General features: G+C 36.6%; 1 protein-coding gene across 2 annotated transcripts in view; it reads left to right on the top strand.

The window, feature by feature from the left end:
* STAG1 (STAG1 cohesin complex component) overlaps positions 1–27135 on the top strand; it is a 208640-nt gene that overhangs the window by 73346 nt on the left and 108159 nt on the right. For both annotated transcript variants that reach the window (XM_074911915.1, XM_074911914.1), the window contains exon 5: positions 3251–3347. In XM_074911915.1, the coding sequence (XP_074768016.1) occupies positions 3251–3347 (97 nt within the window). The remainder of the gene's footprint in view (positions 1–3250; positions 3348–27135) is intronic.

The raw sequence follows: 27135 nt of genomic DNA, 5'->3' as shown, positions 1-27135 counted from the left end.
TGAAGCAGGAGGCAGTCTTTGCCTGCTATCCCTGCTCAGAACCTTCACTCTGATTTTGCTGCTTTCTTCATCTACTGCTGCCACTAAAGACTCTGCATTGCCTCAAGTCTGGTCTGTGAGTCTTGAGATCAGATGCTTGTCTTTATTTTTCTGTTAATTACATTACAGTTCTGGGTTGAAAATACAAGTGCTATACTAGATAGGACAGAGTGGACCCTTAGTGCCTAAGGACGTGGCATGTCCCTCACTATTCGTTTTGTATGAAGATACAAAAAATATCAAAGGGAAATGAGCTGCACTGATGCTACCGTTTTGAGGTAGTGCTGCAAAAATCTATTAAATAGTTTTGTTTAAAAGCAGCAGATAAAAATTTGATATATATTCATCCAGGTCACTCCCCTCTGCTCTCTCTTTTTGTAGTCCCAGTGGGTTCACTGGCAGTATTTATGGCACAGTCCAGAAGCAGTTGCAGTGGTATAGCTGAAGGGGCAGTATGGGAGTAAGACTGACTGTGGAAGGGAATCGTTCAGGCTGGCCTTGCTTCTACCAGAGAGTGTTTTATGTGAAACTAGGCACTGTGGACGGTGCACAGATACTGGCAAATTAGTTATTAACACTCAGGAGAAAAATGTGAGATTTCCCAGGCTCAAAGAAGAATATAGTAGACCTCAGAAACTAAGAGATCTGTGACAAGAGCGAGCAAAGATAAATATATGGAAGTATTTCTGTGCAAGCCACATGGCACAGAGTAGGAGTATTCTGCCTGGAAAGAGGTGACCAGACAGAAGCATGGAAAATACTAATAGGGGCTTGAGGGTTGTTTTCTCATCTTCCATAAGAATTAGGTCGCATCAAATAGATCTAGCAATTGTCGAGTTTAAAACAAAACAATTATTCTTTCTGTGCAGTGAATAATTAACCCTTGAGACACAATGCTGCAAGTTGATATAGGTATAAAACTTTCTGGTTTAGACAGACATTCCTGAGAGAAGAAATATGCTAGGGTCTTAAGGGTCTGGGAGAGTAACTCAGAAGTATCAGTATGTTTTTGCCCTATTCTTTTACTTTTCCCTATGTATATAAGGCCTGTGGGGCACGTGAACCTGTGGTATGACCCAGCCCAGCTGCTGTTTTCTTCAGTGAAAAAAACAGCTGCTGGCAATTGTATGTTGCTCTGATATCTACGGTAATATAGCTGTTCAAACAAATCTTTTAAGTTGGTAGTACACCAGCAGTCTGGTCAGTAAGATTTGTCAATATTTGGTTTACTAAATAATTTTTACATTTAGCTACATGTGGTTTTATGTGCCCTGAAGAATTCTGCTGATTGAAATGACTGATACTTACATGAACAGGTCTAAATTAATGATGAAGTAACAGTGAAGCATTCTAGATAACTGGTTTTGTGCTGCTGCTGCTTCGTGTTTCCTTAACTTGTGTGAAGATCAATTAGAGGCCAAGACTTCCTTTTTGATTTCTTTTAAGTAGCAAATGGACCTCTTCATAAGATTGTCTTTCCTACTGGGCATGCGTGTGTGTGTGTATTGGTAGACAAAACCTGTAAAAACTTAGTTTCCTGGCAAACCGAATGTTAAAGATTCATGCTGGTTGTTGACTAACATGATAATACTGGTAGTCTCATCCTGGCTTGGGTTAAGAATGAGTATAATGATCTGTGGTAAACATGGAGTGTTTTGGCTCAGTTTAGGGTTGTGTAATACATACACAACTTTTTTGCTGCTTCCCTTTTCTTAGACACTTGCTAAGGTCCCACTAGCAGTTGGGGAGTTTGCATGTGAACAAGCTAGAAACTGCAGAGGGATTTTTCAAGATCCTATCATTACATCTCCTACCTTAGAAAGAGTCTAAATTTTTCTGAAAGATTGAATTGTTTGCATTTTATCTTTCCTATTAATTCTTTTTCATCACGCTTGGAAGTGTGTGTGTGTGTTTAGGATTTTAAAAATTCATTTTATATAAATTCATTGAACTCTCCAAAAGAAAATAATCAATTTACAAGGTGTGCTCTGATAGCATAATCAAACTTCTCTTAATGAATGTTACCACATGTATGGAACAGTAGAGATATTTTCTCTCATAAAGTAAGTAAAACGTAGTATTTGGTTACATTAAATATACACAATTAATTACCTTCAGTGTTTATGTAACTGAGGAACTTGGAATACTGTATTTTAGTGACATCAACGTAAGCCATACTTGTCTTAAGCATGAAGCAGGCTGAGGAAGGACCTCGCACAACCCTCTTGCTTTTTTAGAACAGTCTTTAAATGTTTCCATAGTTATTTTGTTTCGATAGTCACAACTGTAGGGTAAAGTATCAGTATGGGAAGCAGCTATAGGTTTTGCCACATTCCTTTCAGCTGATGTAGTGCTACCATTAACTCTTTCTGATGCTGTGATTGCACTTTTATGTTGACTGGCAAAATTCATTTAGTGCCCATTCTCGTCAAGGTACTGAGGTACATTTTCTGTCCCCAGAGATTAATACAGGACAAATGACAAATGTTTTTGACACCTGTATGCTTTCTTTCCTCCTCCCTGCTATTATTCATAATAATGACTGCGTGCTATGCCTGCATATCAGTGATTATAAAAGTATCTCCTGGGTACTTACAGTTCCGAGTGCAGTTTGAAACTGTGACTCAGCTTCATATACTGTGATTCAGGTGGCTTATTGATTCCTAAACACAGTAAGACTGATTTTTGTGTATTATTTTTATTTACCAAGTATTTCTCATTGCATTCTGTCTTCCTGAACTATGTACAGTGTTTCTGAAAGACTGATACACTAGTTTGGCCTTTATAAATACTGAGATGTTCACTATGCAATATCAATGCAGTTTTTATCTCAAAGTGTTTCTACTCATCCGTTTTCTGGGAATATATGTTGGTCATTGTGAATGGAATCATTGTGTTTGTTTTTTCAATGCAATTTTGAAACTGGATAAATGCTGTAAATAGAGTTTTGAGGAATTGCAGTAATTACAATTTAAACTTGTGTTTTTACAATTATAATACCAGAAAATGATGCATATAGTTCTGTTCTCTAGCAATATTTGTTCTGTCTCCACCCTGAGAGAAGGTGTATAGATTTCTGAATTTGTACACATGTATAATTATGCAAACTAAATGCTCAGTTATAAAATTATATTCTGAAAAGAATAAGTCATTTGCCTTTAATAAAACACTTTTTAAGAGTCTCTGATAAGTATTCTTTTTTTCTTGACAGTCTGTGGTGGACGACTGGATTGAATCATATAAACAAGACAGGGACATAGCACTTCTGGATTTAATCAACTTCTTTATCCAGTGTTCAGGATGTCGAGGTACAGAACGTTGGAAACAAGTTGTATAGAATAAATCTGACAGTCATACAAACATGTGTATTAGTTGAAATGCTGGTAAAGATGTGGGAGACACATGGATTGGTACTCCTCGTATGCATGGTTTATATAGAAATATTGTCTACATTCAAGAATAATTTTATTTAAAGCTTGTTTGTCAAGGGCCTAGTCTTTCTTTTTCTCACTTTCCTGTCATCATCCTAAAGTGTACAAATCCTCACAGAGACACTCTGCTCGTCAGCAAAAGGAGATGAAAGATCTTTTAATCAAGGTAGGCGTATCTTTACGTCCCCTTTCTGTTTCTTCCCCGTTTTTTTTTATCACAAGTATTAGTAGGTGTAGCTATACCTTAATTTTGCTATTTTTTTCTTTCTTTCTAGGAAAAAGCTTTTTTTTAACTGAAGAGGAAGGAGTCAGGCTTCAGCTGACTTCAATTAGCAAGAAAGATTTCTTTTGGATGAAGCACCAATCTTATTTCTTTCTCTGTAATACTTTACCAACTCACCAGCAAGTGGCCTGCCTTTTTTATACCCTATTTAAGCAGTCTCCCTTACCAGACATGCTGCAGTCAGTCTTCCTAGCATTCTGTTGCCACACTGTACCTTCTAATGAATTTTTCATGTGTTGTCTTTTTTCACTTAACTCAGCCTTGAAAGGAGAAGACGACAGAGCTCTTCTCTCTCTGTAGTGCCCAGAACCAAACTATATACTGTTTCATGAAGCTTCATATAATATGCTTTGTGTAGAGTTGAAAATAACCCACAATTCAGAAATTCCTTTCTTCAGTTTGTAACTCATGGGAATATACCTTTAGACATCAAATGATCTGGGTAGGAATCCCCTTTCTTCCTTGTTAAGTATAAGATGAAGTTGCAGGTATGGTTAAAAGTATTGGAGAAAAGAAATATGAGCTGTCAGCAGCTTCAGCAACTCTTTTTCATAGGTTAAGGAAATCGACTTATTTTGTGAATGATAGGAAAGACTGAAGCTCTGGAAGTGTTCTGTGAAAGGGCTGAAGCTTAGGGCTTAAATTACCAGCCTGTGTCAATGTCTGTACTGTTCACACAGATTCCCTAAAATATTTTTCAGACTTGTTTGGCAGCTTATGTGAAAGTAGTTCCATTCTGTTTGCTTTTTTCTAACGCTCTTGTAAAGGTGTATATAAAAAAAAAAATCCCACAAGCTTCTAAGAAATTGGGCAACATTAAAGCAAAGTGATCCTTGGCCATATGTTTTTATTCTTGTTGATGGAGGCATGTCATAAATATCTTCATTCCCCTGCTGCTCTCTAATTTCTACTTCGTTTCTTTCTTCCTGTTAGAGAAAGCAGCACTCTTATAATCTCAGAAGATTTGTATGTTTTAAACTTCATGTTACTGACTGATGCAGGCTGAGTGCCCGCTGTCAACCATATGCTGCTGAAGCAATTGCTTCCCAGAAAAGCTTTCTGTTATTGGCTGTGAAGCAGCAGCGCTTCAAGTGGCTGATGTAATTTACTTTTTTTTTTTTTTTTTTTTTAATGTTGACTTCCTATCCATTTTCACTTCTCTGCTTTGTATCCGCAGGGATGTTTCTCTGCTGAGCTTGCCTCAGTGGCCTTCTGGTCCTGCAGAACAACGATAGGAGAAAGGAAGCAAAAATTATTTATCCCCTGAGTTTATGGTGTGTTTGGGGGATTTATTTCTGTGTTGGAATTTTTGCAGTGAGTACAGTAACAGCTGTAAAACAGGGTTAAAATCCTGGCAAACAATTCTGTTCTTTGCGTTTTCCATTAACATGCCTGTCTTCTAGAATAAGTAAAAACTTTATCAGAAGAGAGTGGATTTTATTGATAGTCCACTTAAGGTAAAATGCATACTAAGCTGTCCTTAATGGAAATGAGGTATGGAAGTTTGGGGCATTCTGCATTTTTTCTGAAAGACCAAGTTTCTTTCTCATGTGAAGATTATATGCTCTATTATGAGATTTTTATTTCCCTTTAAAGATTTTGTTAACGTTCTTGTTTGTTTTCATTTCTGATAAATAACAGCTCCTTCTGAATCTCAGTGGCTCCTTTATCTTCCTTAATATTCCTTAATTTTTTTCTTTTCAGTTTGCTTCACTAACATTGTCTCGGATTCTCCAGCCTTCTTTCCCAATGTTGGATCTAAATGCCTACTGATAACATTTAACTTGAAGGGAGGAGGACAACTAACTTGGGAGGAGGATCCTCAGGAAATTTTGGAAGTGTTGCTAGGTTAATAAATCTAGCATTTTAACAGTGCTTAGAGTTATTTGGTATCTAAATATATGTAAAATACACTTAGCTTGACATTTCTTCCAAAAGTTTTAAGCAGATGAAAAGTCTGTGCCTATTTTCTGACTTTAATTAGAAGTCATTTAGGCACCAAACTGTTTTATTTAGCAATGGTATTACCCTGGCAAAAATATCTTTCTGTTTAGAGAAATATTGATTTTTATATATTTATCCCATCCATTTGGGCAGCGCATACACTTGAATGATGCTGTTAGAATCCTCCAGCTTTCCTTAGAGATTTTCCTGAAATGAGAAGTAATATCTTGTAAATACGAATAAGGAGGCTTGTTATGTAAATTATTAATACCAAAAAACTGTAAATTTAATGGAACTTGCAGGCAAACTTAAAAGATCTGTGCAACTTAAAACTGAATAAATGTAAACCAAACATTCAAGCATGTCTGTCCTTTGTCAACTCTTCTGAGTATCTATTTAATCAGTTACTTTCTATATAATGTGTTCTGGTTCATACAATAATGTCTATTAAAACATGAGAGATTTGGTTTTAACATGACTTCAGTAATCTTTCCGGGTTTTTAAAGGATCATTTGGTATAAATTAGAAGTTTGTCCTACTGAACTGCCAAAAGCATCTCAATTCAATAATTAGATTTACATGGGAGTTAAAATCACTTTTCACGCCATCTTTCCACTAGGTTGCCTGCTCAATCTGTACATTTGTTGCCTTTGCTGATCTTGATTATAAAGAAGTTAAAGTAGTTTCTTAAAAAATTTTTCTTTTATCTTGCTGTTTTTTCCTTCAAGAATACCAACAAAAATTCCTGTCTTTCTCAGTTTATGTAAGTCTTCTCCACGATGTTATATTGTGGTTTTGTGGCAGAGAAATGGTTAACCTACCCCTTTAAATGCATTGCTCCTTCTAGAGGGAGGATCTTGTATCAGTACCTTAGAAAGATGAAAAAGTTATTTAAAAAATATTATTAAAATATAAATATTTTTCTTCTTAGAAAAACAGCAAATAAATGCTGTTTCCAGTCCTTGAAAAAACCAGGTTTGTTTGTTGGTAGTAGGTATTTATTTTCCATAGTATTCACAATGTGTAAAGCAGGTGGTGTTGTATTTAACTTCTTACTTCTCTGTCAGGAACTTAATTTAGGATTTTGCATTTTTAGATAACAGGGAACTTTTAAAATTTAGGTTGTCATAATGATAAAATGATTTTTTAAAATAACTTTCACTTTACTGAGAGTGGAAGTGTATCAAGACTGCTGCTTTCCATTTCAAATGTTGTAGTTTGGTCTGTAGCATTGTGGATACAGGCATCCTTCTCTCTTGCAGAAGACTTGCAGATCAGTGTTCACAGTTTTCTGGGGTTTTTTGAGAGCTCTTTTCTATTGCTTTCGTCTTTGTAGGAACACGTTTTTGATATTTTCCTTTTTTCTTTTTTTGAGCACTTATGTAAAGCACAGCATAGTATGCTGAGATCTCTGAGCTAGTTGTAAGCAAGCTGAAATGTCTAATCAGCAATATGCGTGTACAGGTCCCAGAAGGATTATAACTGTGTCAGTATGATGCTGCATCTGGGCTAATTAGCTCTGCCTCTCAGACTGAGTAATTAGCTCAGGTATCATGCTCCGCTGCTATGACAACCAGGCTGTTTCCATTTCTGGAGCTCTATGGATTTCAAGCTGACTTGGGTATCTGCATTGCTGTCTGTTTTTTCCTTCTGTTATTGATATAAAACAAACAGAAAACCCCACAAGCACTCTGACCCTCTACATTTTAAAGGCAGAGAGCCATGGTTGTGGAATAAATTTTTTTTTTTTTTTTTCCTAACCAGAAACAATTAGTGGTTGAAACAGCCTCTTAAGCTGTGAAGGACAAACCAACCCATTGAGTCCATGTAAGAAAAGAAGCTTTCTGTTGCAGGGGGAAAAGGTATCTCCATAGCTGAAGAGGAGAGCCACTTGACTACTTGCAAGTATATAGTGAAAATTATTCCCATTCTTACTCTCCCACTCCTCTTCTTCCCTTCCATTTATTTTCTGATAGGTAAGCCAGAAACCTGTACATTCTTAAGAAGATTTTGAGATGTGATTTGAGCACTGCTTCTGCTACTAGCCTTACCTCTGTCAAACAGCTCTGAGACACCAGGTACTGATGGAACAAAACTGGTGAAACTCCCCTACGGTTAAATTCTCAGCAGTGTTGTAGCCTTCTCTGGATTGTAAGGGGCTCTCCTTTTAAGTGGTTTAGTGACTTGGCACACTGAAGTTTTTAGGAGTAGTTGGGGAAGGAGGCAGGTGAATTTCGTTTATATGCTGTTTCTCATATCTTATTCTTCCCCTTAAAATCTTCTCTTTAGGTTATTGTGTGGAAGCAAATGTTAATGAATGTTCAAACTGGCAGCTGTCAGCCTTGATTGCTGGTGGTGTTTAGCATTGGGTTTTTTAGTTATGAGTAAGCAGGAATCTTTGTATGAACTTTTTTGCCCAGTACTTAAAGCAGGACATGGTTATGGAATTTTTCGATGTGAATCAGTCACTTGGGCAACCACACTGTTCCAGCTTGAGCCTTGTGGTTGTTCCTCAACTATTCTAGTAAGATCCTCTGAAAAATTCTGTGATTGAATCGTGCAAACTGAGTCAACAAGTGCAGGAGTTCTGGGTTAGCTTGCTTGAATGCCGGATGCATGCTCATTTTGATTTTTATTAATGATCTGTGCTCTTAATTAAGGGCAAGCTAATAGATCTTTGTTTTGACAGAGGAAATTGAAAGCTGAAACCAGGAAAAAGCACCTTAAAGTGACCATTGTATGGTCTGGCAAAAGAAATGAACAAGCAACTGCTTGCTTTGCTGTTGGACAGGATTTCAGAAGGCAAATTAGCCAGAAAATAGTGTTATTTAATCTAGTTTAATAGTATTTTAATAGGGGGTATAACATTGTAAGTAATAGTTTTTAGAAAATTAGTTTTCTGTCATTTTTTGTACACAGTTTTGTGATCAATGGAATAATATCACTCTGTACAGATGGATGTTACTGAGCATGGAAGGAAGACTGCTTGATAGTTTCCTGCAAATGGTCCTTTCATAAGGAACTGCAAATTATTAGTGAGAAATGTTGCTGACTTTTGCATGTGTTAATAATAAATGCCTGAAGAGATAAAGCTTTTTAAGAAGTTGATATCATAAACATTTCATATTTTCAACAATTAGAAAATAATGCTTTTCATTGCATTGGAGTCAATTTTTAATAAGGGTATAAAATATGCTTTCTTACAGTTTCTTCAGCAAAATCCCTTTTTACTGTGTGAGTAGAAGGGTAGGGTAGAAGTTGCAGTTGGATAGGGTTGAGGTTGCAAATTAAAGGACTAATACACATGAAAAAAATTATACTTACTCATGATTTAAGTCATAGTAATGTCGAGGATTTATGAAATGCTTCATATGCATAGTATGCAGAAATAAATACACCGCCAATAACTATATGATGCAGTTAAAAACATGCTGTTAACCACATTCAAAAATGGCAAGGTAAGACTTGAAAGATGGCAATGGCTTAATGTTAATTTCATATGTGGTGTAGATAAACCAGATCTGAACTTTATACTTCTTTTTTCTGAGCCTTGAGGTCATTTTTACAGGGTGTTTATCTTGAAGTGAAAGCTTATAAAATTCAAACTGAAGATAAGATGCAAGTTATTAACTGGCTTGGGTAGAAGATAAATCAGATTACCACACATGCATTAAATGTTTCATCAGTTCTTTAAATGAAGATAGGTAAGGTTAAAAAGTTCGTATCAAACACTTGACAATTAATATGGTTACATCAGAATAATTTTTTGTGGAAAAGTGCAAATGGTTGGTATTTGTTGACATTTGTGAAACTAAAGCTTTAGTTGCTGTGTGTATCGTTTTTAAACCAGACGGGTTTTAAATAATTCTTACAGTTCGCTACTGAATGGTATGTGTACTTTTCATCTTAATGTACTCTTTCTTCCTTACTACTTTTTTTCTGTTCTTTAGCTCTTCAAAGTTTATCTGGCTATGGGAAGAATGGCTACAAATATATTTTTTTTGTTCTTTTAAGCTTTGCATCTCCCTAACTCTTCTGGGGATGGGAAGCCGGGGGGGGGGGGGGGGATCACATCTCACAGTGAAAAAAGCCTTGAAGTAGCACATCACATTTTATAGCCACTTGTGAACTAATGGCATCTGCTTCCCAAAAGGTGCATCTCACTACTTTCAGAAACTAGTGGGAAAAAAATGCAGGAATTTGCTGACCTTTCCGTATAGGAGTCATGAATGAAGGGCATACTGGTCTGTGGTTTCAAAATGTGAATGAAATACCTGCTGTTGTGCTGAGGTCTGACTCCAGTCCAAGATTTCACCCTGTGAATTGGTAACAGGAGCGACAGTAATTTAAACCAAACATATTTTCCTTTATTACTTGCTACCTGAATATATTGAACTATTCATGTTTCAAGTATGACAGCAGACCAAAAATAAGGTAGTTTAAAATCAGCTATTAACTAATTTATTAGTATGAATTAATATAAACTTTCAAATAAATTTATTAAATTGACAGAACTTTCGATACTAGAATATTTATTAAATTAATTGACAGAACTTTCGATACTAGAATATTTTAGAGCAAATACATAATGTAAAGAAAGACAAATTCCCTTTGAAATTATAGTCTAAGAGCAAGTTCTGCACTGCCGGTTCTGTATAATATGTTCAAGTCTCTGCTGAAAATGAAAACACTCCTTGTAAGCGAGGAACAAAGTCTGCGTTCTACTCCTGTGTGCTACTTAGTAAATTCACAGCTTGTAAAATTATCTTTGGCACTGCTCATTGGAGATAAATTGTGTAAGGCTTTCAAATAGTACTGCTTGTTTTCCACTGTATTAATTTAATTACATACATATTGATCTGGAAAATGGTACTACTCACTACTCATGTGACTACAGAGTTACCATTTGAGAAGTCTCTCTCAGATCGATGATGTTTTAATGCTACAACTTTTAAAAATTAGAGCAATAAATAACTCTTGGTGTTAATGATTCTGAATTCTTGCTGTCATATTAGCCAGATCTGTGTCATTTCCTCCTTATTTATGCTTAGTTTGTTTTCTGTATAATACAAATTTGTTACAGGAGGGACACGTCTGTACTAAGCAGATAAGAAGAAGCATTAGTTTCATTTTTTGACAGTATTGTTCTAAGACTTGCGAGCAAATTGTGCCTGTATATGAATTTGTCTCTATGTATTAGGTGCGTTGCTGGATTTTTTTTTTTTAGGTTATATAAATGGTACTTTCTGTGAAGACAGGAACTAATTATGAAAAGAATCAAATACCACTAGATCTTAGCACTTTCTTACTGAATTACAAATAGGAAGGGTCCTCATGTCTTTCCAAAGATGTGAATTCTGCTGAAGGTTGAGTCAGACTTTTTCCAGACCAAAGATAGGAATTAAATTCCAAAAATGACATTTCTCTCAGCAAACACTGTAATTACAATTCTCTCTCTTTTGCATTGAGAAAGCTGTAGTTTTATTAAGTGCAATGCTACTGCACACTTCAATAATTACTTTTAAAGAGAAAAAGGGGTGATTAAAAAGGTCTACATCCTAATAAAAAAACCCTTATTCTCTGGCACAAAGAAAGTGGTTAAAACAAATCTAGTATTCTCTTATTCTGTAACCATTTAACAGTAGCTACATACAGAAGACGAAGAGCAGCTTGGGTTTCAAAGAAGATGCATCTAAATTTGGAAGACGTGGGCTCTTATGCAAATACAATCCTGCTCACCTTCCACTACTACCTACTTGATTCCCCATTTATATCAGTCTGATCATATTGCCTCAGTCGTCTTTAACCTGAACCATGACCAGCTGAGCCTTACAATTTTTACCTCCTTTTAACTGGAAGTTACGGCATTTTCTGGCACTGCCAGGGTCAAATCTGTTACAGGGAAGACCGGTGTAAATAGCCTTTGCCTTCATGTTGTTGTCTTCTCCTTGTTTGCATTGAGCAAGAAGCAAGGTGGAATGCTTTTGGGTACCTGGATGGGTGGAAAAGGGAGTTACACAAAACTATTAACCACTTGTGCAGAAACAGTGAGGAGCTCCCTTGCCAGCAGTCTCTGTAGCCTTGTTTAAATAAGGAACTGATAACCCCTAGCAAAGCTGAACCCAGTTCTTGGATAACTGTCATCAGATGGGAAGTGAGCAGCAGAGGGTTTCATGCTTCTTTCACTTAACACCATTAGCTTAAATTTTGGCTTAGAACAACTGGTATTCATACTCTCCACCTGTAGCATTGGGTCCTGGGTATTTCATTTCAAAAATTGCCTGATTTCATAAAGGGATGAACTCAGGAGTTACGAAGTTAAAACACCTTTGACTGATTAGAAAGCCTTTTCATTCAGGAATAGTCTGTGGCGCTTAATAGGCACCATCTGTTGTGGAAATAAGCTTCTACAGAGTCATAACATCATCTTTTGAAATACCTTTAAGGTAATTTGTCAGATTTACCACAATGTCTACTATTTATTTTGTGAATTTTATTGTTATTGAATAAAGTTCTGGATAACTTGGAAGTTGATATTATTTAGGAAACTGTGATAATTGGAAAAGGGCCTAGAAATACTTTTAGCAACTTTTGGGAATGAAAATTTATTGTAGAGATATTTAACTACATAGATATAGCCACTAATATTGTTATTTGAAATAACCTTTTTTTTAGACTCTGGAAATTATCAGATCCCCAAATTCTCAGGGATTAAACCACTAAACCAAGTTTTACTTCAGATCTAATTTAGTATGACAAGAATAAATTTCCTGTTGACCATGTTTATTCCCAGCACAGACTCCTGGATCAAGATTATTTAGCCAACTATATGAATTGAACCTCAAAGTAGTGCAGGTAGCTCCATGATAAGAGCTAGTGGTGATAAATTTCTAAGATATATCAAAAAAATATCAGTGGTTTAAAAAGAATTGTTGACATTATGAAGTGATTGTTCTTGAAATTTAATAAAACTAAATATCAAGAAGTTCTTTAAAACTGTTTGAAATAAGATGCCTGCTTAAAAATTAATAATCTGCTTGGATTATCAATGTGTGGAAAGAACAGTTAATGAATACTGTAAATTTCAGAAAAAGTAAATTATTGGTCTTGTATAATTTCTTACCATGGGTAATGATGGACAGGTATCTCAAGGAAAAGGATACTAAATACATAGACCACATCTCCTGTGATCATTTATGAGAAATGGAGTTACATATTTGAACAGAGGGCTGTTAAGAGTTTGCGCAGTTTTAGTTGAAATGCAGCAAGTTCTCTGTCAAGCATTTTTAAGTAAAGTTGTGAACATTTTTGTAACTTACATGCTGCAGCTCAATCAAATCACAGTTTTATTTTAGAGATTGAATTGAGCTTCTGTTTACACAACTCTGCAGGGCTGTAAATGGAGTAACTAGAGATTCCCTCTTACCAAAAGTTTCTCTGTCATCCAGATGCAGAACCAGATACAAGCAGACACACAACCAGCCCCTCAACCCCCAAACAGAAAAAAAACCCCTAGTCTACTATGTCCTAAAAATTGTTTTGGAAGTATTATCACAAATGTCCAAAAATGACATCCTGAAATAAACCAGTGAACTGAGAATCAGAACATGATCAGATCACACTCCTAGACTTAGAAACAATTTAGGAATAAAATCATTGGACTACCAGAAAAAGTTCATAACCTTCATTAAAGACAGTTTCTCTTCCAGAGAGAGGACAGGCTGGAGTTTTACAGGGGTTTAATTTGCCTCTGGGGGCAGAGGTGGGAGTAATACTTTAGAGTCCAGGAAGGTGGATAACAATAAAATTAATGAATTAAATAAGGTATCTAGAAGAAAACAGAAGATACTACATTCTCTCTAAAAGAAAGCCATATTTTTGCAGTGTACTGGTATCTCTTAAACGTAAAAACAAAGTAATGTGGTAAAGCACTTCTGCACAAAAGCTGTTGAGAAAGTTGTTATATGGCCAGCTATTAAAAGAAGGGACTAAATTTTCATTTTGGGAGACCAAAACTGATTAATAAGTAAATCACACGGTTTATATAGAGAAATGGAATATCATGCAAGTGACTTTAATTATGCATCTGTATAATAAGGATATTTCAGAGGGACCTAGCAGTGCTGCTAAGTAGCATTACATTTATTAAACTGAGAAGTATTAACAGGAGATTATATGTATATTTGATGGAAATAAATACCTTTTTCACAGATAGTTTAGCGGAGAATAGTTCTGTGGATTAGATGGTTGTAGTGGAATTTCAATTTATGGTGACATAAATGCATGGCAATTTTCTGCTTTGTTGATTCAAACCGTTTTTGCCCCCTGTTTTGATTTTCACCTTATATTCTTCAAGTCAGTTTAGTTAGCCTTTCAAAGTGACTTTTTTTTTCCGCTGATGAAGAGGAGGCAGATGCATTTCAAGAAGAGAGCATCTTCTGAAGTTAACAAAAGATTGCTGTTACTCCTGTGTTCTCATGGGCTGCCTTTTAGACAGCTATTTTTTTCCTTATGGTGGAGAAGACTGAAAAATATGAAATTTACCACACCAGGTGAGGTCAGGTATATTTCCATGAGTCCCCATAACAACATGAGTCATTTCTTCCAGTTACAGCTGGATTTATCAAGAGTCACCCGTCTTGTTTCCAAAGTTATGAGCTGAAAGAAATAGCAAATCTTGACAACCAGAGCATATGTGTTTTCCACTGAATTCATACTGTACTCAGTGGCTGTAAGTACAACAGGGTATTTGTAGGGAGCTCCTTTGGTTCCAAGGATATTGCTCACATGACAGCTGTTTGTAATGAGCTCAGCCAGAGTCCTCAAACTTTTTTAATAACCTTCAGACTTTTTTGATAACTGAAAAAGACACTGAATCCAATGCCATCCTAACTGAGGTTGTAAGTCAGCTTCTCTGATCTTTTGGCCTGTGTCAGTTTGGGATTCTGAAGCTGTAGGTGAATGGGAATGACAACAGTTGCTGGGCCAGTCAAGTTACTATGTGTCCTCTCTTAACTCCAAGTCTTGTAACAAGAATTTCCTGTCTGAAGGTTTTAGTTATAGTTCAGAGGCCCCTGAAGATTCTCAGTTCTTGTGATCATCAGTGGGAAGTATAGTGGAAATCATTGAAATTATATATTTAGAGCTTTTGAAGACCAGTTACTTCTATTTTGTAGTGAGGTGGTTATTCTAAAACTGTGACCTAACAAAACAAAAATCTTAAATCATTTTGCATTTCAAAGTAGAAGTCACAAACACTAACATATTTGCTTTTAAAGAGAGAAGAAAATAAATTCAACTATTATACCTGACTAGAAATTATAGTTTCACCATGGTATGGCACCATTGGTAGAATACAGCAAACCAGATTCTTTCCAGGTTCAGAGAGACAGTATAAGTTTGGTTTTGTATCTTGCTTTATTATTTGGCAAGTTGGGTAAGTGACCAGTGACAGAGTAACTTTTTGCTCTGAATTATGAGAAGATCAGATGTATGGATTGGCAGTGCTTTGATTTGTAATTTTCCAAGCAGCTCTTGAACTGTCTTTTCAACCTATCACCACTGAATTTGCTTCTAGAAGATGTAATCCTTTCCATTAATATACAGAAGAAAATATATGCCGTTCAGTTCCTGCTGCCACTTGTGGTTATTTCAGTAACAGATTGGAATTTTAAGTCCTGATTAATCAAGGAATCATAAGAGATTCAAACTGTCTTGATCTGAGTTACAAAGGGTTTAATATTAATAATAATGGTGCAGAAAACCTGAATTAGTTTTCTTTTTGTTCTTGAGATTTGTTCTGAATTTTTTCTTGTCTTATTTTTTTACTGGAAACTCCAGTCTTCTGAAGGTTATCATCAAGATAGTGAAGGTTTGTAGTTGATGCAGAAATTTGACTTACTGATGTCGTATGCAGAATACAGCTTATTCTCCCTTAACATCGTATGCCTCACTATTGAATATATTTTTTTGACAATTTATAACTAAATCCATAGCTTAGAGTTTAGTTTGATGTGTACATTTGGAGTTACCTATACTTCTGTCAAACAGGTACTTTTTTTCTTAATGGTGGGAGAGTACACTTGACTTCTGAAGATTTTTAAACACTCTGTATGTCCTGTCTGTCTGGTTGGCTTGTAGCACTTACAGAATAGTGTTGCAAACAGGGAAGATACCAGCCCAGGCCTCTTATAGGCACTTACAAACCATTTTGTCTAATACTTTTTTTCATTTAATTCCAGTTATTTCTTTGTATTAAAAAAGTATCAATTAAGATCAAAGAGCGAAACTACGTTCATATGATATTTATGACCTAATCTGAGGTCCCATGGTTCTTACCAGCTAGCTCAGCTGTGACAGCCAACTTCTACCCAAAGTTTGTGAGATACCTGCATTCAAATGAGGCCTTGATGTAAATAGTTTGCTGATAAGGGCCAGTGGCTGGGTTCAGCAGTTCGCAGGGTGTTATCAGAGCAGAGTCCTGAGTATAAGCTTGAAAAAGTCTTGAGAAAGACAGGGTGGCTGTGGCCTATAACAGTTGTCAGTTAGGTTAACTTGGTACATTACTTTATTGCTCTGCTAGTCTGATACTTTGGCCAGTGATTACTTTTTAGTGCTACTTTGCATATTATGTATATAATGCCATACTTGTTTCGTTTACCTCCTTAATGGGGATATAAAGTTCCAGTTGGCTTTAGTTTTGACCGTGCTTTTGTGTATGAATGGTAGCTTAGTAAACATTAACTCAGTGATTGCAGAGTTGTTTAATACATCTTAGGGAGAAAAAATAATCAGAGGTTGGGGAAGGAAGAATTTTTAACATATACAAAGTGAGTAAGTTAATTGATCTCAACTGTGTACTAGAGTAATAGTAGTATAGTACAGTATAAAGTAATGCTTAGTGCACTGTTGTGTAAAGTGTATTTATTGCATCATACAGTATTAATAGTTGAGCTTACTTTCATTGGCTTTTCTCTGATTTTGGTAGGTTATAAAATCAAGCACAGTACTGTTTAATACTGAGTTGTGAAGATGTGAGACAAACTTCAGGGCTTAGCTTTAGATTTAAGATGCACAGATGGATATCCCCTAGCTTTCTTTCAGGGAAGTACACCCAGAACTGATCTTAGGAAGTGGCTGATGTTTCCTTGTGCTATGAAGGAAAGCTACTCAACAAGATGCTCTTGGGATAGGCGAGCATCTACACTCCTCACCCTGGTAGCATTCCTCTCTGCCCGCCTGTGTGGAGCAAAGTTTGCAGTTAATTCGAATTAGAAAGAGTGAGAGACATTGCGGTATTTTGAAAAATGCATTTAAGCCTTAGGTATTTTGAGACTTTGATCTCATTGAAACAATGTAAGATGACAGGCATTTTGAAAAAGAGCAATCCTCTTTGCATTTCTTTTTAATTCTTATCAGCCTGTAATAACAGTGAAAAAGTGCTAAATATCCTAGAAAAAAAGTAATTACGTGCATGAGATCTCATTAATAGGGAAGATTCAAGGAGAAGAGGAAATGGAATTATCTGTTAACAGTGGAATGAGGTATGACAAGGTAAACTTGTGCCTTTAAATGCAGGAAAGTATAAGGCAAAGGGAAATGGATTCCAAAAATTACAAGAAAGGAATATGTTCTGTGAGGGCACATCTACACGGATGAGCTTGGGGAGCAGGAGAAGAGAGAGGCAGACAGATGTACATCCCAGTGCTTTGGTTTTGCTTTAGCAGCCAAAATAGCAGTATACTCATGTTATCTAGTGAGTATGTGGTGGGGCTGCTTTAAACTGCTGCAGAATGATAGCCAGAATAGACTGCTGAACAGGGCCATAAATTTAAAATGTAACTCAATTTTTGAATATTCTCACCAAGCAATTGATCCATAGCATAGCATCCTTTGGTGTTTTTGTTGTGGACTTCAAGGAAAATTTCATGTGGGAAGGACAACAAAACAATGAGTAGGCAGAGTCTATGTTGACATGGAGTTACTGCTGAGAATGCAGTTATGCCAAAAATAATGAGTCTTGTACACAAAATTCACGATTAAACTTAAAATATGAGCATATTACAGTAAAGACATCCTAATATTAAGACCTCCAGATATCTTAAACTGATAATGGGGGGGAGGGGACACTGAGAAACCTTAAAAGGAAAGATTACCTAAAGTACTGACAACTGCGGGGGGGGGAGGAAAAAAAAATATTCTGAGCAATTTGTTATAAAATACCAAGCAGACTAAATGCTCTTTACAAAATAAAACATTAGTTGTAGGTTATGTTGTTATGTTAAAAGATTTTATTTTACCCAAGTATTGCTTTGTATTTTCCCACTTCAGAGATCTTTCTACCAGTTTCTGAGCTGTAAGACACAATCAGACGTGTAAGGTGGCTGCTTTACTCTGTGACTGCATAAGTGGTGTTTTGCATTTGGATATCTAAAAAGGATAGTATTAATGGCATGATAATACTGCATGTATCTACAGGGCCATTTTTAATTTGATCAAAACACACTGTTTCAACCAATTCTGATACTAAAATTTGAAAGGTAGAGGATCTAAAACAATCTGAAAGGAGATTGTAAATAAGGGTTTAAGCCAATTTCCAGATTAAACCTGCATTACTTGTAATGTTCCTCTGTGTTTTTCTTCCTTCCTTTTTCCTTAGTAGTACTTGATTACTTTTTCCCCTTGAGTCCACTATCTTTGTGTTAATTAATGTACTCAAACTCTTCATTCCCTCTTGTATTTCATCCGCTATTTATTACTATTTGTCTTTCAACACTCTTTTCAGTACTTGCTGCTTTATCACTCATGTAACGTTTTGTTCTTCTGGTATTATTACGTTTACACAGGTGTATCTTTTTTTACATTTTGCTCTTAAATCCTAGAGAATCTCTAGAATCCTAGAGATCCACTGTTGAGAAACAAGTTACATGTTGACCTTCCTCGGTTTTCTGCTCCTTTTTCTACATTCCTACTTATATTTGTCTTGTCAACACTTGTGATCTGTGTGTGTTCCAGCAGTTTCTTTTCTTAGTTCTGAGGTGACAGTTCCCTCTTACATTATATTTTTTTTATAAGTATATCCAGACTTCTACTGAGCTTGGCTCTAGTATGTGCTCTCTTGTTCTCTCACCCATGCCAAAACATGTTGAGCAACTATTCATTGTAGTGTTTTAACTTCACTTTTAATATGATGCTTCCTATTACTTTTCCATAGTAGCCAAGTTCCAGTTATAAAAAAAACCCACAAAACAAAACCCTCAAGGGCTTTTTTCTATAGGGTTTCATCTAGTTTTTCTTTGTAAATCCATTGTAAATAAAGATCCTGTCTCTGCTCTGTAAATGGCTAATTCATGCATGGAGTCATTGATATAAAAAGCTTTTGAGACAGCAGATATGGTATCTGTGCCACTCCCTGTGGGGAGGTTTTTTTCAGATAACATATTACACGTTTAAACCATGGCTGTTATTGATTTTCTACTCCTTCTCTTCACGTTGCTTAATGACTAGACTTGGAGTACCTAGAAGATTTCTTAAAATTCATGGAATGGAAACTCGGAAGTTCTTAATTTTGTTTAATAGATATATATTTGCAACAAGGAAAAAGCAGGACTCTAGCCTAAGCCCTCTTCTTTTTCCTCTCTGATAAGGAAGGGCTAATTTCCCTAAGCTTTTCCCCTTTTTCTTAACTTTAGGGTGTTTTACATTCTCGAAGGACAGCATTACGATCAGTGTACATGCAATTACAATTGTATGTGTGCTGCACTTCTGTAAATTCATCCATAAGACTGCCTGGAAAATGGAGAATGTGCTATTATGGACCATCTCTGAAATAGTTTAAAATGTCCAGACTATTATAAGAACTCAGAAGTGAAAGAAAATAGTTTTCTGCAGCATCCTAATCAGCTCCTCTTGTAAGATCACCATCTTTATTCCTGCACTTCCTTACCTAGGTCATTGGCTGTAGCAAGAGCTGCACACATTGGAGATACAATAATTTCACCTACACAACTCCTAATCACTTGCAAGAATCCAAAACTGTTCAGTTTTCTGTGGCTAATGAAGCTAGACAGAATAGTTGACAGCTGTATGAGTTGGTGACTCATCAAAGTTGACTCGCAAAGAAACGTAATCAAGGTTGCACAGAGCATCTTAAGTTTGGCACTTCTTAATTTCTGCTTTAGTTTCTAAGCACAAAGATTATTTAATTTTTTTGCATGTGATTTCTCAAATTATTTGTATTTCCTTAGACAAAGAAAAACCTCTGTATATGTGTTCAGATAGTCAAAAAGTAAAAAGGCATATGGGAGGGAGCTGACAGATAAGAGAGAACAATTTTTTTTTTCCTAGCAAAGCAGGAAAAACAATTATGTGAAAAAGAAGGATTTCTCTCATCTTGCATACTACTAACTAAGGAGAAAGATAAAGGCATTGCTTTGAGCCAGCTCAGCTGATTTTTGCATTGTCTTTTCACAGATCATGGCCAGTAAATGCTTTAGTCTTTAATATACTCTAAATAAGTGATTTCGTGAGAAGCAGAGCTGAGGAGGAGTGATTTCTAGTGTATTTATGTCGATCGACTTTACTGACTTATACAAAAGCTATTGAACGTACTCATGAAGTGTCAGATACTCTTTATGAGATCATGCTGTGAATGCCATGTAACTCTAAAAAAGATTCTGAAGCAGCTTGTAACTTTTTGGAAACTAAATAGGCTATATAGACAAACACTGCTGGGGAAGAGGTTGGTGTGCTCCAGTGAAGCTTTTCTTGAAGAAGCCGTAGCATTCACAACATAAGTGTCTCTGTCCTTTTCCAGCCTCAGTCAGAGGCTGAGAGATATTAACAGAGATTGAGGTCATGGTTCATACTGTGCCTGAATGACCTCTTTGGCTTCTATTCAACTACCTGCTTTTGTAAAATTTATAGGAACATTTTATATCCAAGATCAGTCAGGTTTGTTTTAAACAAACAATTGAGAATTTATTAAGCAGCATACTTGCAGGCAGAAATGCACACAAGTCTTATTTCCTTCTTTCAGATTAATAAAGTGTAGAAACTTTTCAGGTAGACAGTGGCTTTCATTTAATGAGGGAAATCAAATGTTTTAGATATAAGTTGTTTCAGAGATGTTTCTGTATCTCCAGTCTCATTTTATGAAGCACACCAGCTTTCATCAATGTTAAAGTTCTTCACTTTATACTGCAGCTCCATTTGCAGTGCTTACAAAGTGTCTATTTTACTGTTGTTGTTTAACATGTCTGATTTTTTTTCATCAAATAAATTATATGGGCTGATACCAGTCAGCATTTGCCTGGTGGCTCTCAGAGTGGTGACTGGGGAATTCGGAGAAGTAAGGATCAGCTCTGGGAAACCTGGAGTGATTTTGGTCTGTTTGGTGGTGCCATCGCTAATAAGATTTGTCCCTGTATAGATGCAGATGCTCCTTTTATACCTTACCCTTTCTTTCCACATATTGGAGCAGCAGTTTAAGTAAAATTGCAGAGGACCTGTACCAAGTGTATTTCTTTAGAACCATATTTGAAAAGATCTCATGCAGTTAACATGAAGCTTCCTTGAGGTAAATAAAGCAAGTGCAGTTGTCTCAAGGGACAAGAGGCAGGTGAAGAAGACGCAGAGCATGGTGGTCCTTCAGCAGCTGCAGGAGACTGGCTTGTTTGGCCTGCTGAGTTCTGTCAGATCTCTGACAACACTCAGTTGTGGCACAGCCCACTGAAAGGCCTGGCCCGTTGTTCTGAGGGAGGAAGGGTGCTGTAAAGGATTCTGTTTCTCTTTCTTTGCTGTTGCTTTGTTTCCTTTCTTAGATAATATTTTTTGTGGAGTCTAGAGCCAGTCACATCAGTTGAGGATCTCTAGATAATTCCTTCTGTTTTTATAATTTTTTTAGGACTTCTCTTTCGTCTTCCCCTCTTTACTCCTTCTGAGAAATAGGGCTAGAAATAAGAGTGACAGAGGACTGAGGAAATGATCAGTACTTCATCAGGGGAAGCAGAAAGACTGAGGGGAAAGAGGGTGGACCCACAATCCTGTGATTGTGTTTTGCCTCCTAACTTCCTGGTAAGTGGAGGTACCATGTTTTATGGAGTTTTGTTTTCTGTATTGGAAGAAATGTAGATAACGACTAACAAGAAATTTGTTTCTCTGATAAAATATGCTTTGGCAAAAATGTGTATGACAGGGTGTTGAAGGTTGATGGTGTCTCTATGGGTCACTGCTGAGCTGTCTTGCCAGTGTGAACCTGTAGGTGGGACAAGCACATTCATAGAAAGTGGAAGGACGGATGGACTTCTGAAGTGAATGTCCTTGGATGGACACTGAAGTGAATGTCCTTGGTGCATGATTTATATGAAAGAGCTTGAAGCTCTTTGAAGCAGGAAATGTGGATAAGCGTGATGTGGTTAAGTCTACCTGGATTTTCAGAAGTCTTTCAGTGGAGGCATTTCCTGAGTGAGGAGAAGCTGAGAGAACAGAGGGCTCAATCTCAAGAAGAAGGCCAAAGGGAGATCTTACTGCTTGCTTCAAATAATGAGAGACTAGAGAGAAGGTGAAGCCAGATTTGCCATGCCATTCAATAGTAATAGGATGAGTTAACAAATACGAGTTGAAACATGGGAAATTCCAGGTTGACATAAGGAGAAACATTTTTGCCATAAGGTGGTCAAGTAGTGGAGGCATAAGAGCTCAGGCAGGGTGTGGGATCACTGTCCTGGGACATACTCAGAACTCACCTGGAAAGCCTGATCTAGTTGGCCCTGCTTTGGGAAGGGTTTGGAGTAGCTGACAGGAATCCTGCCAACTGAAATTACTTTACAATTCTAGAATTCTAAGGAAGATACGTAGCTGTGAGTTTGCCCTTGCATGAACAAACATTTGGTAAAAATCATAGGAAACAGGATGGGCATAAATAATCTGTTTTAAAATAATAATTATCTATTTATTACTTTCAAAATTGGTGGATTAAACCTTTTAGCTATCCAGAAGAATGCATAATAAAGAATCTATAGTATATGAAGCCTCTTCCAGTATGATGGAACAGAGATCTATTATTTTTCCTTCGAGGAGTACTCATTATTTTTAAAACTCCTCCGGGATTTATTGTAATTGCTATGAAATGTTGTAGAAAGTACAAGAGGGTGTACTGCTACATAGTAATGTACAAAGTAATGGTACAAAGGAATTGGTCTTAGCTGAAATCAGTTTATCAGACAGATTGCATATTTTCAAGGCCTTAGCTATTATATTATCATCCCACATTTGAACTGTGCATTATAATGAGAGATGCCTGGTACCAAGCTGCAGTTCACACAGCAGGTAATCATAACCCGTTGATAACTAGCCCAGCAGCCCGGGACTAGGGCTGTGTGCAATGAACACAGGCACAGTGACAATGCCTGTGGCCTGCTGTTAGCAATGGCAATAATATTTTTACTCCAGCCTTGACTACGGAAATGGTTATGCTCTATAGTGCTTGTGTTTGGATCGTCTGGCTACTCTTCTGTCACTGGGCACCACTGAGAAGCATCTTGCTCCGTCGTTTTTGCACCCTTCCATCAGGTATTTATTTATACACACAGATAAGATCCCCACCCAAGATGGGGGAAGAGCTTAGGCCCACACTGAGCCCCTCATTGCAGAGAGCAGCTTATGTGTTTGTATGTTAATAGTGCAGGTGGTAGGTAGTCTAGATGTGAAAACAGTCTTTGATAATAGCACTCTGGAACACTAGATATATCTAAATGCACTTATTTCAGATATTTACACTGTTGTATCTTACGCTTTCAGCTCTACCTCAACTATCTATGTTTATACTGCTGGATTTGAGTCACTTTTGACAGCAAGCAGCCAAGCTCTGGCTCCACGTATGCAGTGATAAGCTGTAGTTACTAACGTTTTACTCCTGGAGCCTGCTGTCATTGTGAATAATTTGAAAATACAACCTCTTTGCTTGGTAGTGCTCTGAGTGGTGAAGAGTTGGACAAATATATGTGTATGTATATTAGAAACTAAGAAATCTCTCAAATTTACACTGCACTTAAATCTTCAGTATTGAATGTAGTTCTGACCATCCTGCTTCCAAAAAGATATACAAAATTAGAAAGAAAAACCCAAGCAGTAAAAAAGAGAATGGCAAATAGAGGAACAGTTATTCACTCTTGCAAAATAAGATCCCAGGCTTGTCAAATAAAATGGTCAGGCAGCAGCTTTAAAAATAGGATGAGGTAACTTCTTAAGGAATATAGAGCTAAACTGCAGGTTTCATTGATACTCAGTTCTTTGGAGATGAAGGTACAAATGATTTAAGAGATAATTGATCCATTAGCAGGTATTAAATCCGATAGTCACAGTGTGGCTTAACAGCCTGCAGTTCAGGTAAACCCTAAACTACTGCTAAATGCAAGATTCATTTAATGATGAGCTCTACTTGCAGTCTTCCTAACACCTGCTGCTGATTACTGACTACAAAAATCCGTATGTTAGTTTTTGTTTCATCAGATCCACGAGGAATGGGTTTTTTTAACAAATGTTCCTTTACAGCACATGTGCAGGAAACTGGAGCATTGAGTAGTGCTCACACAAAGGAATCTTGGAAACAGTACTAAATAAAGAGGAGGAAAGTTTCAGAGCAGTGTAAACCCAAGAATATGTTGGAGTCAGTGCTTTCCCTCTCTCCTCAAACGTAAGTGTCCTCCTTGATTACAGACTTCATATTCAGCCAGAGTAAACTGAGGCAATGCAGGACAGGCTGCAGCTGCTGGTGGCTGAAGTTGTGGATGCTTCCAAGGCAAAGGCATTAAGACATTACCAGGAACAACACACTGCCTTTGGGGTAGCAAAGGCTCCTGGGCTTTTTACTCATGTTCCTGTCATTTACTGTTGTTCAAGTCTGAAGTTATCTGACAAAAAGTTGGGTGCCTTCTGAGAATTACTGCTTCAAGCTATCAAAGCATGAAAAGATCTATTTTGTGAAATCGTTCAGTACAAATACTAGAATGCAAGTTTAGTGGCTTTGGTTATTAATTATTTGGCTTCTGTTATTCAGTCAGTGGCATTAACTTCAAGTGAAAAGTAGCTTACAGTTTCCAAATGCAAATACTGTAAAGCCATATCAAAACAGTATTATCTGGCTTAAACTCAGAGTAAGGAAGTTTCCTTTGTCAAAATTTTAAGACCTAAACAGATGAAGCGTACTATTTTTTGATGCACTAAATTATGTGGGCCGCCTTTTTCTGCTAGTAGTTTCTGGAATTAGCATGCTTTTTTCTTGAAGAGCATTAGTTGCCATTTTATCAATTTCATGACTATGAAATCCTTTGGCAGTGTTGGCTGTCATCATTAATTTTAGCTGCTCTAAATAATTCTGTCACCAGCAAACTTTGCTACTTTCTTTAAAAGCATTTATATATGCTATTTAGCATATATTTATCAACACTGATACTTAGATCTATTGATAGGTTAATTCCATTCTGAAAACTGTTTTTTCTATGTTTCCTTTTTTACATTTTAATCTAAGAACTCTATTATTGCATATCAGCTGCTTTTAAGAATGAAAATGAGGGAGGTCATTATAGGATTTTGAAAATGTAGATGTATTGCATAAATGCTTGACTTTTAGCTCCGAGGGGTTTGTGAAGCGTTACTTCACAAAAATAACATCAACCCTTGAATAGGCCCACCAGTTTCATCATACATCACCGTCCAGTCTGGCCCAGCAGTCAGATTTAATGGTATGTAGTTCCTTTGGTCACTCCTGGATTCTTTATTTTTCCCTTTTTTTTTTTAATTCTTCTGATACTCAGGATAATTTAAGCAAGTAGCAAATTCTCACACGTAATTGGAGGTTAGGAAATTCACAGGGTTTGGTTTCTTTACAGTAGACTTTTAAGTTTCTTTCACTTTTTACTATAAGAATGTGTACTTCCTTTTCAGCAAGGGGAAATAACTGGATTGTTGTTGACACAAATCATTGTCATCTTTGTAAAAATTTCTGGCAGTCTCAATGTATTTCTTTCCATACCTGTAATGAGGGAATCATTACCTTCACTATTTTCTTTGAGATCAGATAACATTTTGTTTTTAAAAGAGATGATCAGTTCAAAGCATATGAAACACTATTTATATACATAAAGTGATCAACTCCTTAATCTCATTCAGCACTTTGAACTTCTAAGTGGAATATAGAATTGTTCACTCTAAAAATGGAACAATTATCCTTGAATTTGGGTATTGGAATAGCAAGGATTTGATACTACAATTGCACTGTTTCTTTGAGTGAGCTCTATGATAGTCAAAACAATTAACAAGTCCTCCCAGCTTTACTGACGTTTTTGACAACCTTTATTGATAGTCCTTACAGCTATTGGCACTATTAACATTACTGATTGTTTTAAGCCAGTTTCCGTTTTAGTAAACTTTAAGAGATTACATTGAGGTTTCCATATTGGGCAAGATGTCTTCCTTTAGGCTGAATTTCGTTGTGATAGGCCAGCAGAAACAGTTCAGCTAATTTTTTGCAAGACAATAAGAAAGAAATGTTTCCTTGCTTCTGTTTGTTATGTAAACCAGAACAATAACAGATTTCTGGGCCTTGTATTATGGAGGAGATAAAACTAAAAATGCTTTAGTAGTGGTCCCTCGGAATGTGCCTCTTTCTGTCTCAGTTAATGACTCTGTATGTTATATGTACCTGCCGTCGTCGGACACGTGATGAGCACAGAGCAGGAACTGTAGGTGGCAGTCAGGCACTGGGAGGAGAGAGCACCAAAGGGCGGTAAGGATGGTGAAAGGACTGTAACGACCAAAGTTTCCTCCATTCCAGAACCTAGATTTCATTGCAGATTTTCTCAGCTTGAACATCATATTGCAATAGAGAAACATGTTTCTACCCTCGAGTATCTGTTCACGATGACAAGTAACAAATTACTGTATTTGTCTTTTTCTCTCCTAACGGGTGGAAGTTTGTTCTATTCATGTGCTGCTTATACAATTTAAGGCTCATAGCATGGCTAACACAGTTCTCTGTAATAGCCTTTCTGGTATTTACCAAATTCCAAAAAATTGTTTGGAAGGATTTTTAGCAAAATCAGGATCAGAAAATTCAGGAAACAGAGCTTGCCACTAAATCCTTGTCCTGTGTGACATTTACATTTGTTCTGAAATGTAAAATAGCTTTCTGGAAAAATGTCTAGGCAGTGATAGAAGGGGAGAGAAGCAGGAGTTTCTGCTGTAGATACCTAGTATGAGCCATCAATACAGGAAGGCCAAATACAAAAACTTTATTTTTTTTTTTAATCAGTATATAGAGTTGTATAATGTAGGTTGTGAGATGAAGGGATTTAAACTAGCAGGGTGTCATCAACGAGTAGAAAATAGCAAGTTTTAGGTATTGTCCAGTGAATTCTTACAATGTGGTGGTGACAGTCT

The sequence above is a fragment of the Athene noctua genome, chromosome 8, assembly GCF_965140245.1.
Source record: "Athene noctua chromosome 8, bAthNoc1.hap1.1, whole genome shotgun sequence".
In the NCBI taxonomy this organism is placed as follows: domain Eukaryota; kingdom Metazoa; phylum Chordata; class Aves; order Strigiformes; family Strigidae; genus Athene; species Athene noctua.
This window is presented reverse-complemented; position numbering and strand designations above follow the sequence as displayed.